Here is a 13,251-nt window from a genome sequence, read left to right as displayed (position 1 = left end):
GCCTCAGCTTTGGCATTCACAAACCTCCACTGCAACAATCTATTCTGCAGAACCCGGAACCGATGAAACTCTTCCTCTTGTACTCTTGACACTTTCTTCTGCTTGAAGTACTTCAAAACCCCACTAACGCCACCTTTAACCCTCTTTCCTCCAGACCCTGCCGATTCCGGCGGCTCCGCCTTCGCCGGAGACCTCAAAGACCGCCCTGGCGATAAAGCCCACGCGGACGGCGAACTCGTGACCGACCTTGCCCCCTTTGGTGTGCCAGTAGTAAGTGGACTGCCGCGGTGTAAGAAATTACCAAAACGAGTATTTTCTTGCGGCTTCTTTTGCGTGCTTGAAATGAGGATTGAGGGGCTAATGTTTTCTTCATTTTTGTTGGTTCTTGATTTCGTCGTTGATTTTGGGCGGGGCTTTATTGCTCTTTGGCCGGAATTTGGCGTGCATGAATTGTTTTCAGGTAGTGGGGTGGCCGGAGTTGTGCTTCGGCTTCGTAGAAGGCGAGGCGAAGGCGGCAACGGAGCGGAGGGGCGGCGACAACTACGCGTGATTTCCATTGATTTCCGTGTACCAGCTGGTGGAGGTTTGAGGTTATATTTTTTAGATGGTTTGGAGGAGAATACAGAGCATATAAAAACCGTAAGGTCTAAGAAAGAAGCACCGCGGTAGCTGCAAGCCTGCAAGCTGTTGAGAAGTTGAGAGCACGTCGTTGAGCCAGAAACGCTGACTGCGCCTACATGTCACCACGCCATGCAAAAAGTCTCTGTCCCTCTCTCCTCCTCTCTGTCACCGGTCAAGGCCTCCACTAAGAGGAAATTTTTTTTCTTTCTAGTAGACTTTGAAGTGTTTCGATAAAAGGGGTAGCCCATTTTCGAATAAATTAGTGGAAAAATAAAAATAAAAAATCCTTTGACCCCAAAGTTTCCGAGGAGACTTTATACACGAAGTCAAAAACGACAAACACTTTTTTGTTTTTTTTTTTTTTTTCTTGACGGTGGGAATATTTAACGAGCAAAACAATTTTTCTTGAAAAAAAAAAAAAAAAATTAAACTAATTTACAATTTATTGACATTCCTAAACATGTGACAAGATAAGGGACGTTAAAAATTAAACTTTCCATTACATATTGACATATGTTAATAAGTTGTAATTATTTTGTTTCTTTTGAAAAACTCTTTATATTATTCATCTCATAAAATTATAGGCTCTAACACAACAATATAAAAAATACAGGGAGAAATTTCGTCCATCAAAACTTGGTCTATGATATGTTTAGCTGCTCTTTTGACTAAACCATGAGTCACATAATTTACCTCATTTTTGACACGAACTATGTGCCAAACAGGTACTATTTTAAGTACTGCTGGGGTATCTTCCACTAGATGCCGATATCTGCTCCAATTTTTCTTGCTTAATTAGACAACATTAACAATTTAAAGCGTATCACCCTCTAAAACAATGTCTCAGACCCAGGTATTTACAAAACTCTGTGGCATATTAAAATTTCAACACTTTAGCTGCGCACAGTGGGTTAGAGTTCCCTCCCTGGTCTTTTTTTCTTTTCCTTTTTTTGTAGTTATCAGTTCTCCCTTAAGACTCCTTACCATACACTGGTTGTCACTCCATTCGTTTATGTAAATGAATTGTAGGTGTAACACTACTCTTTTTTCACATTGATGTTATCCAATACGACAGAGAAGGCCAAAGAGATCTAAATTCTTACTACTTATTAAGTAATTTGATATGGGCCAAAAAGGGGGGGAAAATGTTAAATCTATGTGTGTTTAATAGCTGCTTTCGTTGAAAATTCCGATTTCGCAGAAACTAGTGGGGACAATGGGGAGGTGTAGCCTTTGAGGTGGCGCTACCTGCTGTCCGTCAAGGCCATTAGGGAGAAATCGGGGTTTCGCTGGAAGGAGGTTTTGTCAGGATCGTAAAATTGTTTTTATTTAAAAATGGTTTTCTCCCTAATCTGAATTAGTGGAGAAGGAAAAGTATTTCCAGACGTATTACGACTGTGAAAGGAATAGTGGGATCTTGGTTATTCTGGCAGAATGGCGGAAGATCTGTCAAATCAATTTGCAAGTTTCTCGTTTACAGAGGATGAAGAGGCGGACATCATAATACCCTCTAGGGAATTTGAAGAAGTAGCGGCATATGGCAAATCCTGTGTTGTGGCGAAACTGGTAGCAGATCGAATGATCAGTAAGGAGACGATCAAAGCAACGCTTCTAAGGCTGTGGAAACTTTATGGAACAATGGTTTTCAAGGTCCTCGGTGAAAACCTGTTTTTGATTGAGTTCTTTGATATGCGAGATAAGGAGAGAGTAATGAGTGAGAGGCCATGGGTTTACGAAGGAAACCTTTTTCTGGTGGAAGACTTTGACGGTACTACATCTCCCTCCAGTTACACTTTTGAGAAGGCAGCCTTTTGGGTGAGAATGAAAAATTTGCCATTGGGTTGCATGGGGAAAGCGATTGGACGTAGGATTGGGGACACCGTTGGAGTGGTCGAGATTGTGGACACTGACGAAAAGGGGATAGGTTGGGGCGAATTCCTACGAGTTAAGATCCTTCTTGACTTAAGAAAGCCACTTCCTAGAGGCAGGAAAATCAACGTCAATGGGGCATCGGTTTGGATCCCTTTCCAATATGAACGGTTGCCGAAGTTTTGCTATACTTGTGGAATCATCTGTCATGGCATTATGGGATGAACACGAAGAAGTAATCTACGACATAAGGAGAAACCTGATTATGGACCATGGTTACGTGCAGAGTCCCCTACACGAAGAGGGGAAAAACATGTGAAGGATACACAGTGGAAAAGGGGAACAAGAGCAGGCGATGAAACCAAGGGCGGCGGAGCATCGGAGGCGATGAGAGGTGAAGCTGACGTGTCATCGGCAGCTGGAAACCCTAAATCTCAAAATAGAAATGTAGGGGACAATGGCGTCAATCAAGGCGGTCAGGGCGAATTTGTATTTGGTAAGAACCCATTTGTAAGGGAAGATGCCAAACTGGGGGCTAGACGAAAGCCAAGTAATGGCTCCTTGGTAGGCATTAATTCTAGATTAACGAATAATGTTTTTAATGGGAAACAAGCAGGGAAAGGAAAGAAGACATTTATACCAGCGGATAAGACGCTGGGTGGATCGCCTGGATGTGGGCAAGCATCGTCTGAGACGCGGGTGGATCAAAACTTTATGGGCCTGGGTGGAGTACCCAGAAGCCCAATCAAGTTGAACCGGTACTCTGGTCCACTGTTTTCTGACGTGGAAAAAACCTTGCTCGACGAACAACTGGGAGGAAAGGATAGTGTGGCTGCGGGACTGGATACTGAAGAACAGAAAATTGTGTCTTGGAAGTGTAAAGCTGATGGGGATCCTGATTCAAATACTGGAAAGTGTCGGTCTCAGGGGCAAAATAAGAAACGGAAAACCCAAGGGGATTCCCAGGAGGGTGGTGGTGCTAAAAAATCTATTCATGGTTCGGGATTGGCCGTGGTTGCTGAGCAACCCCGCCGACCGCAATGAATATTTTAAGCTGGAACTGTCGAGGGCTTGGGAACCTCTCGACAGTTCAAGAGCTTTGCCGCTTGGTAAAGCAAAAGCGACCCACAATGGTCTTTCTCATGGAGACCAAGCTACGGAAAAGTAAAATGGAGAGTATCCGATCCAAAGTCGGCTATCCCAATATGTTAGTTGTTGATAGCATGGGACGAAGTGGTGGTTTGGCATTGATGTGGGGAGACGATATCACAGTAGATATTCAGAATTTTAGCCATCGTCATATCAATGGCATGGTTAAAATTTTGGGTGAAAGCGTACCATGGAAGTATACTGGTTTTTATGGGCATCCGGACCCATCAAGAAGACATGAAGCATGGGCACTTCTTGAGTATCTGAAAAATACTAATCCCGACCCCTGGGTTTGTATTGGAGATTTTAACGAGATATTATTTTTATCTGAAAAGTGGGGAGGGGGTGGTCGTTCACTGAGCCAGATGTTGGCTTTCCAACAAACTTTGGCGAATTGTGACTTGTCGGACCTGGGCTTCAGAGGGGCAAAATTTACCTGGTGTGACTTTCGGAATGGTCCTGAGTTTATTAAGGAGCGGTTGGACAGAGGTGTTGCGAATTCAAGTTGGAGGGATCTGTATCCGGAGGCCGAAGTGTTAGTGGGAGGATCAACATGGTCTGACCACTCCCCGTTATTTCTTTTTATGGATGCGGCAAGAATGGGTAAAAGGGCAAGTAAACCTTTCCGTCATGAGGCACAGTGGATGATGGAGGAGGGATATCGGGATGTCATAAAGAATGCATGGACAAGTTCACCACGAGCAGGAATGGGATGGGAAAGTGTTGGAAGAAACTTGGGGAAGTGCAGCTGGGATTTACGGACATGGTGGAAGGGCCAGCATGGGTCAAATTCTGCCAATATTGCAAAACTACATAACCGTCTCCTAGACCTGCAGGGGAGCACCGAGGTGGACAGTAGAGAGCAGATTTTAACAATTCGATGTGAGTTGCAACTGCTCATGGAGAAATCTGATATTTACTGGAAACAACGGGCCAAAACTGAGTGGTTAAAGGGAGGTGATCGTAATACGCGATATTATCATGCCTGTGCAACTTCCCGCAAAAAGACAAACCACATATATAGCATCTTGGATGACCGAAACCAACACTGTACCACAGAGGAGGAGGTAAGTTTGGCTTTTGTAAATTATTTTACTTCATTATTTTCTACTTCTTCAGTGGGGGATATGGATTCTTGTCTCCAACCACTGGAAAGAAGGGTTACTGATGAAATGAATACCTCTCTATTAAAACCTTTTTTGGCGGAGGAGGTGTACTTTGCTCTCAATCAAATGGCTCCTACCAAAGCCACGGGTCCGGATGGTTTTCCTGCAGGATTTTTCCAGAAAAATTGGGATACTATGGGAGAGGATCTCTGTCACGTAATCCTTGATACACTCAATTCTGGTAAAATGCCTCCATTTCTAAACATGACTAATATTGCTCTCATTCCCAAGGTGAAAAATCCAACAAGTGTCACCGAATTTAGGCCAATAAGTCTCTGTAACGTCCTTTACAAGGTGATTTCTAAGGTTTTAGCCAATAGATTAAAGAAGATTCTGTCACACATTATATCTCCTGTTCAAAGCGCGTTTGTTCCTGAGCGCTTGATCACGGATAATGTATTAGTGGCATATGAGTCTCTTCATACGATGCATACACGGATGCGAGGTAGAAAGGGGTTTATGGCAATAAAATTGGACATGAGCAAGGCTTATGATAGAGTAGAATGGAGGTTCCTCGAAGCAGTTATGGGTAAGTTGGGTTTTGCAAAAAAATGGATTAAGCTAATCATGATGTGTGTGACGACGGTGAATTATGCGATTGTTGTGAACGGGCAACCGTATGGGTCCATAAAACCGGAGAGGGGTATAAGGCAAGGGGACCCAATCTCACCTTATCTATTTATTTTGTGTGCGGAGGCGCTGAGTTCGCTTTTGACAAAAGCTAATGGAGAGGGGGTTTTGACCGGGGTCCCTACTTCTAAAAGGGGTCCTAGGATAAGCCATCTTTTCTTCGCAGACGATAGCCTTCTAATTTGTAGGTCAAGTGCTTCACAATGGAATTCTTTGACGATGGTACTTCGTTGTTATGAGGAGGCATCAGGTCAACGCCTTAATACTAATAAAACATCCATCTTCTTTAGTAGAAATACTTCTGCGGAAGGCAAGGAGGCTATTTTGGGGGTTGCGGGTATTCCAGCTATTCAAAGTTTTTGACACTTATTTGGGTCTCCCAGTCTTGGTGGGGAAATCTCGATTTAAAGCTTTTAGGGGCCTCATTGACAAAGTTAGAAAGCGTTTATCGGACTGGAAATTGAAGTTTTTATCTCAAGCCGGAAAGGAGATTTTACTCAAAGCGGTTGTGCAAGCTATCTGCGCTTATTGTATGAGTCTTTTCCTCCTCCCGAAAAGTTTATGTGCAGAAATTAATTCTCTTTTGCGTAATTTTTGGTGGAGTCAAAATGGGAAAGAGTCTGGGGTAAATTGGATGAGTTGGGGACATATGACTCACCCTAAATCATCCGGAGGAATGGGATTCCGTGACTTTACCTGTTTTAATAAAGCTCTTTTGGCTAAACAAAGTTGGAGAATTTGGAATCACCCGGACAGTTTAGTGGCTACTGTTATGAAATACAAATATTATCCTGAGACTTCTTTTTTGGAGGCTAGAGTGGGAAGAAGGCCATCGTTTGCATGGAGAAGCATTAATCGTTCTTGTGATCTCCTTAAAGAGGGTTTGGTGTGGAGAATTGGAGATGGGTCTAAGGTTAGGATTTGGAAGGACAAGTGGCTTCCTACCCCTACCACATATCGTATCACCTCTCCGCCTAGCTTGCTGGACCCGGATGCTACGGTAAATGAATTATTTGTAGGGGATCCCAAATGGTGGAACAATAATCTTCTGACATCTATTTTCTCACCGGAGGAAGTCCGCCTGATTCTGTCTATTCCACGTAGCTGCACAAACCAACCAGATACTCTTATTTGGAGGGGCTCTGCTACTGGGCGGTTTACTGTTAGAAGTGCGTACTATATACAGAAGGAGATGGAATGTCGCGGGAAGGCGGAAAGTTCAGTCCAGGAGGAGTCCAAGGTTTTTTGGAAGAAATTGTGGGCTTTACCAATTCCAAATTCAGAGAAAAAAAATTTGTGGCGAGCCAGTCATGACATACTACCGACTAAGGAGAACTTACGCCGACGATCCATCATCTCTGACTCATCATGCCTAATTTGTGGACTGGCGGAGAAGACTATTTTTCACATTCTCTGGCAGTGCCCGTCTGCCATGGATGTATGAAGTATGGGTAGTCGAAGATTACAGAAGTGCTCTTTCTCTGACCCGAGCTTCAAACATGTTTTCATGAGCTTGTTGGATAAATGTGACCAGGAGGAACTTGTGCAATTTGCTGGGTTAGCTAGACGCATATGGTTGAGAAGAAACGAAGTTGTTTTTGGAGGGAAGCTGTCTTCCCCCCACGCTTTGCTCTAGACAACACTGAGAGCGGTTACAGAGTACCAGCAGATCCGGCAAATTCGGGAGGCGCCTCAGATCGCAACTGTAGGACCATCTCCAATTCGCTGGCTAGCTCCTCGACAGGGATGGCTTAAGGCAAATTGGGATGCATCATTAGCGGCTGAACGGGGTATAATGGGGTATGCGATGGTGGTTCGGGACAGTATGGGAAAGATGATTGTGGCCAAATGTATGACTCGACTGGGATGCCCTATTCCTAAGGTGGCAGAAGCACTAGCGGTTCTGATGGCAATTAAATGGTGCAAAGAGTTGGGGTTATTACAGGTCCATTTTGAAGGGGATGCTAAAGTAGTCGTGGATGCGGTGAATAAGGGCGAGGTGGATAGAAGTCACATGGGCCATGTGCTGGAGGATATCAAGATAGAGCTCTGTTCTATTCCACAGTGGCAGATGTCGTCTGTTAAGCGAGAAGGCAATAATGTAGCCCACGTGTTAGCTAAACATGCTTTACAGCATGAGTCGATCAATATGTGGGTAGAACCTCCGAACTGTATTCGGGTACTGTTATTGCTGGAGCAATTTGCTCTAGCTTCTTGATTCTATAATGAGAAGTTGATAACAATTATTCAAAAAAAAAATAAAAAATAGCTGCTTTCTTAAGTTGTGCCATTATTATTACAGTTAATATTTTGACATTTTTGTAAAATGTCTTGGAAAAATTCAAGAAAGTCTTTGTCAAACACATTATTATTAGAACCATTAACAACCATAATGGCATATTCATCTTAATCTCTAAAGAAATTTTTGCCAACGTCTCATTGTGCAATTTATCTCTTATCGATTTTACTTCATGTTCAATGGTGAGAGTCTGACAAAGAGATTTTCGCAGTAACAAAGCTAAAACTTTAATTTACCTTATTAAAGATTCCGTAAAGCAAGGACAAATATTTGTATTTATTGAGACAATAGTTACAATAACTCAAAAGACAAAGAACTCAAGAGTTAAAAGTTACAATAACTTAAGAGACAATGAACTCAAGTCGAGAGTTACAAGAACTCAAGTGACAAGAATTACAAATGATACATTAAGTTTATTGATGTTAATGTAGAAGTAGAAATGCTTGTAACGTTCATATTCTTTCTCTATAAATAGAGTATTGTATACCATCAAATATATCAAGGAAATATGTAGCAAAGAAAATGTTTTGATGTGTGGATATAGGCCATAAGCTGAACCACCTTAATTCTCCGAGTTTCTTGTCTTTGTTCTCATTTATCTTCTCTAAATTATAAGTTTTAACTATTGGGCCGAAGACATTTTCATCGTCGAAGTATCCTTGTCATCCAAGTTCCGGCTATAGTAGCCGATGCCGGCCAAAATTCGCCGATGTCAAAATTCCGGTCAAAGTAATAGATGCCGGCCAAAAAAAACAAAAAGTTGCCAATGTCGGCCAAGAGTCGCCGAAGTCCAAGTTTTAGTCATAGCAGCCGATGTTCCAATTCAGGCCATAGAAGCCATTTTTGAGCCCTTTGATGTTCAAGATCAAACCTCAACGTACGTGATCTACCGTTGGGTCTGAGGGGGCGTATTGAGACAAAAGTTACAATAACTCAAAAGACAAATAACTCAAGAGTCAAAAGTTACAAGAACTCAAGTGACAGGAGTTACAAATGATATATTAAGTTTATTGATATTAATGTAGAAGTAGAAATGCTTGTAACGTTCATACTCTTTCTCTATAAATAGAGTATTGTACACTATATCAAGAAAATATGTAGCCAAGAAAATGCTTTGATGTGTGAACGTAGGCCATAAGTCGAACCACCTTAATTCTGAGTTCTCATTTCTCTTCTCTAAATTATAAATTTTAATAGTATCCACCGTATGATATTGGCCCTTCGATTTGAAATAGGAAAGTTAAGTTAATTGGAAAACTTTTGATCACTCCAATTTTTACTTTTTTTACTTTACATTATCTAGAGAGTCAAAAAACACACAGATATTTGTAAGATAAAATGATATGTTTATCAAATGAAAACATTTGAAATTCAAATATATATATGAAAACATTTGAAGGAAGCTAGAGAAAAGATAGTGATAATCAAATTGATGCTAATCTTCAAAAAAAAAAAAAAAAAATAAAATGATGCTAATCTCAAAACATTTAATGCCAGGTTGTCTGGTTGAAATCTTAGAAATCATAACAGTGGCTGGCCATAGTAAAAAGTCAACGGAAATTGGGATTACAGCAATGACTTACAATTATTTCTTACTTTTTAGGGATTTTTAGATTTCGAATATAAGAATCCGATGATATTTTCTTCTTTTTCCTTCTTTTTTTTTTTAAGGAATTCTCATACTGTAATATACAGTCAAGACACTGCTATAAACTCGGGCATTCAATTGATGAAATTGAAAACTATGGTGTAATACACAATTCAAAAGAAGCACAGGGGAATTACATAATATTTTCCTTCAAATCAAAGCATAAAGCAAATTCCTAATAATTGGGGTAGAACCTCATTCATATATATATATATATATATATATATAGGGCAGTAAATAATATAATAAAGGCCATGTGAATTCTCTTATTCCATGACGAGACCAAACTACTTATGAGAATACATCTATGATGATGTGGTAGTTAAAATTAATCATTAATTTTTATTTTTCACAAGTCATTGTTAATCTAAAAATTGATTTTCACTGTCATATTATTGTACAATTATATAAGAGCTTATTAAATAGTATTACTCAATTACTTATATACCCATATTTTGACTGTATACTTCATTCAGTTAAAACAGTATCTTCAAGATGTTTTTCTATAAGAAAACTGAAATCGAAATAGGCTGATCAGAAAACTAGCTCAGGGAGCTAGGATTCACTAAAAAAGAAAAGGAATATATATATATATATATATATATATATATATATTAAAAAAATGGCAGGAAAGCATCGGGTTCAAGTAATGTGCTTTTTGATGGTTGGACCTAACCTCACGTACATGATCAGGAGACAGACTACGGGGCATAACTTTCCATGCATGAGAATCACAAGCTACCGTACGAGTTATTTTTCTGAATTTATGAAAAAGGCTTTTAAATGCATTAAGAAAATGTCCCATTAGCTGAATGCATTGGGTCGTGTTTAATGCCCTATTTAATAAACAATATTGTAAGCGTGAAACGGTGAAAAAACTGACAGAGATTAGACATGTATGTAAACCTATGTATGTATAGGGACCAGTTGATATACATAGAAAACGGCTCCGTTTTGACGCCACGTAAATCAATTGAGCCCAAAAGCTGTGCCAGTCTGTGACTGAATTGACCCACCCAAATGTATGCACAAAAAAACATAGTTAAACCTATGACTTTCGTAGCTGAATAGAATAGCTTTAAAATAAAACATCATCGGATACAACATGGGCTACTAATTTTTTCATTATTTTTCAAAAAATAAATAAAGAGAGAAAGAAAGGGAGATGGGGGAATTAGTTGGGGTTGAAGATGCTGTGTTGTGGAACCCTTCAAACTGTGACGTGACAAAATGTGATTCGTCCATAGCGCATGCTTCGTTGTGGCTAGTGGCTACACTATAGAGGATCAAAATCAGAGGATAAAACTAAACGGAGAGGATAAGGAGGACAGCATTTAGAGCCCAACTCCTTGACTTCTTCACCAACTGTACAAAACTATGAAGTGGGGGTGATGACAGGTAGAAGCTAAAATCTCATATCCAAACAAAAACAAAAACAAAAGGTTTTCTCTCTCTCTCTCTACAACATTTTTTGTTTCCTCTATTAATGAGAAAATAACGGAGAACAGTTATAGCTTAAAACCTCTTTTGACGAAACTCCTATGAAACAGAGAAACTCAATCTTTATCAGGATTATTTATTTGAATATTCAAATAAAATTAAAACTGAATTAAATTCTCCATTAATGGGTTGCAATATTGAAAAGCTCTCAAACAAGAAGAAATCAATAATAAATAATTATAAAGAAAATTCTCTAAATCCAAAAGAACTCCATTGTATGATCAAAATAAAAATAATGATCTAAATATTTCCGGGTCATATGAATATGTACAAAGAAGAAAAAAAAAAAAACAAAAAACAAGCATGGATTTTTTTGTTTACCTATGCTGCATTGGACACAGTTGACAACGCAACCTGCTGGCTAACTTCGTCTTCTTCTTCGGGAGCCGGTAAATTAAGATCTATCAAATTGTCTCCTCCGAGTGATCTTGCAGAGCTTCTAGCGATGTCACCGAAGTTGGAGAAATGGACTTTCTTGTGCCCACCCAGCGCTTGACCCGACTCGAACACTCTTAAACAAAATGGGCATTCAAATACTCTGTCTTCAACGACAACCTTATTGCCTTGATCTTCGACATGTTTTTTTTTTTGAAACAGATCTTCGACATGTTCTTCATTGAGCTTGGTTTTCTTGTGGCTCGCTCTATGGCCGCCAAGAGCCTGATAAGATCGAAACACTTTCCTACACGTCTCGCACCTGAACTTCGCCTGCGGCTGCGTTTGCGTGCGAATCTGGCAGAGTGGATAATCGTGATCCTCGTCTTCTTCATCATCTTCGAGTCGAACTTTTTCTTTCCCTTTTGACCATTTATCCCGAGAAAGCATTAGAAGACACATGGCCACGTCTTCTTCCGGAAAAGCGTCGGAGACAGAACTCACCGGTTCGGGTTCTGGTTCGGGTACGGGCACGGCGGTTTTGCGTTGCCGTTTGGATCTCCTGCGAGTCGGGTTTTGAGGGTGAGACTCGTTCTCGCTTTCCCTGTCGGAGTTTGCCAGCTCGCCGTTGAGGGATCGGTAGGACTGCATGGGGTTCTTTATGGAGTGGAGGACGAGGGACGAGGACGAGGACGGAGATGGCTGAGTTGACTCGGCGGCTGCGGGTGGAGAGTTGTCGTGCTGTTGTGGCGGCTTGGGAGGGATCGGATGCTTGGCCAGATGAGATCTCATGTGGCCCCCCATGGCTTTGCCGTTGGCAAATCGCCTGTTGCAGATCTTGCAGATTCTGTGCTTTTCCATAGCCTGAAAAAACTCTCTCTCTCTCTATCTCTCCCCCCTCTAAACCTCTAAGAGAGCAAGTAGAGTGAGGGAACTTAAAAGGAGTAGGTGACAAGCATTCCTTAAGCAAAAGGTCGCAAAACCAGAAGGTCCAGAATGAATGTGACAAAACTTAGGTGTTCTCCAGAGGATTTTGGCCTATGTTATCAAGCAGAGCCCGGACCATTGGATGCCTTTTGACTATTATCTGATGGATGATCACATGGCAATCCTATGCACTCTCACTCACAAAATAATAATAATAAATAAATAAAAGTCACTACTATGGAAGGAGGCTAGTTGTGCAAATATAGGCGTATCTCAGCGTACGTAATCTGTAAGTTGAAAAAGGAAAATATTTTGGGTTTTTTTTAAATTTTTTTTTTTTTATTTGCAGAAATAGAAAACACCCAAAGATGCAAAAACAGAATAATGCTAAAATGAAGACATTGCCAAAAATATGCTTTTTTAAAAAAAAATTATTATTAAATTTGTAATAAATTACAATTAAATTTTGATTTAATGATAAATTTAAAAATCGCATCAGTTTTGAGTTGATATAAGAAAGACTTGAAATTAACATTTAGCATTTCTTGGCAAAAATGTGTTAGGAGACCCGTTAAAAACTGTTCGTAGATAATTATTCTTAAAAATGACATGTTTTAAGAAAACATCATAGAGATATTCCTAAAATAATTGTTTTTTTTTTCAATCTAAACAAATATTATTAGAAATATTATATTTATAAGTTGTCTTTTTATTTTTTTAAAACGCTGAAAAAACTATTTAACCAAAAAAAAAAAAACAATCCTATTGTTGTTGTTGTTTTTTTTTTAAAAAAAAAAATTTGAGTGCTTTGCCATTTCTTTTTTTTTTTTTCTATTTTTTTTTAGAGGAGAGTGTGAAAACTCAATGTTGAGTAATGGCTCCTCGTTTTGGGCATTAAACGACCACGTTTTGGAAAATGAAAATATTAAAAAAATAATATAAAATTTATTAAATATTTAAATATTCAATAATTAAAAACTAAAATATTAAAAAATAAGAAAAATAAAAAGAAAAAGAAAAACTAAAGGGGTGGCTAGAGGACGGACCACCCCCTTGGCCATGGGGTG

The 13,251-nt window shown here is 39.8% G+C and overlaps 1 protein-coding gene across 1 annotated transcript; it reads right to left on the bottom strand.

Moving 5' to 3' along the window:
- Positions 1-11,137: 11,137 nt before the first annotated feature.
- Positions 11,138-12,137, bottom strand: LOC132183073 (zinc finger protein ZAT9-like). The gene has a single exon (XM_059596467.1). It carries the CDS (start codon positions 12,116-12,118, stop codon positions 11,204-11,206), a length of 915 nt encoding a protein of 304 aa, XP_059452450.1. The 5' UTR covers positions 12,119-12,137; the 3' UTR covers positions 11,138-11,203.
- Positions 12,138-13,251: the final 1,114 nt, after the last annotated feature.

Source organism: Corylus avellana, chromosome ca5 (assembly GCF_901000735.1).
Source record: "Corylus avellana chromosome ca5, CavTom2PMs-1.0".
NCBI classification, from domain to species: Eukaryota; Viridiplantae; Streptophyta; class Magnoliopsida; order Fagales; family Betulaceae; genus Corylus; species Corylus avellana.
This window is presented reverse-complemented; position numbering and strand designations above follow the sequence as displayed.

Coding starts and splice junctions, on each gene's coding strand:
- LOC132183073 (XM_059596467.1), bottom strand. CDS start 12,118: ATGGAAAAGCACAGAATCTGCAAGATCTGCAACAGGCGATTTGCCAAC.